General features: G+C 55.8%; 1 protein-coding gene across 4 annotated transcripts in view; it reads right to left on the bottom strand.

Moving 5' to 3' along the window:
- The window catches only part of LOC106808052 (serine/threonine-protein kinase ULK4-like), a 23,110-nt gene that overhangs the window by 16,110 nt on the left and 6,581 nt on the right, over positions 1 to 419 (bottom strand). For all 4 annotated transcript variants that reach the window (XM_014810607.1, XM_014810610.1, XM_014810609.1 and 1 more), the window contains one exon: positions 110 to 353. In XM_014810607.1, the coding sequence (XP_014666093.1) occupies positions 110 to 353 (244 nt within the window). The remainder of the gene's footprint in view (positions 1 to 109; positions 354 to 419) is intronic.

The raw sequence follows: 419 nt of genomic DNA, 5'->3' as shown, positions 1-419 counted from the left end.
CAAACATACAAAGGAGCGCAACCACACACTTGCACACACACACACACACACACACACACACACACACACACACACACACACACACACACACACACACACACACACACACCTTGTGTGGAGCTGATCTCGGGGAAAGGTTGAAGCATTCCTCAGAGGTTGCCTGCTTCGGGTCTGGCAGCTCATCGGCTCTCATCTGTTTGGAGTCAGCGAGCTCCTCCGACCTTGACCGCCTCAGATCAGCTACCTCATCCGACCTTGACTTCCTGGTGTCAGTGACTGCATCCGACCTTGACTGCCTGGTGTCAGTGACTACATCCGACCTTGACTGCCTGGGGTCAGCGACTACATCCGACCTTGACTGCCTGGGGTCAGCGACTACATCCGACCTTGACTGCCTGGGGTCAGCGACTGCATCCGAC

Source organism: Priapulus caudatus, unplaced genomic scaffold (genome assembly GCF_000485595.1).
Source record: "Priapulus caudatus unplaced genomic scaffold, Priapulus_caudatus-5.0.1 Scaffold250, whole genome shotgun sequence".
In the NCBI taxonomy this organism is placed as follows: domain Eukaryota; kingdom Metazoa; phylum Priapulida; class Priapulimorpha; order Priapulimorphida; family Priapulidae; genus Priapulus; species Priapulus caudatus.
This window is presented reverse-complemented; position numbering and strand designations above follow the sequence as displayed.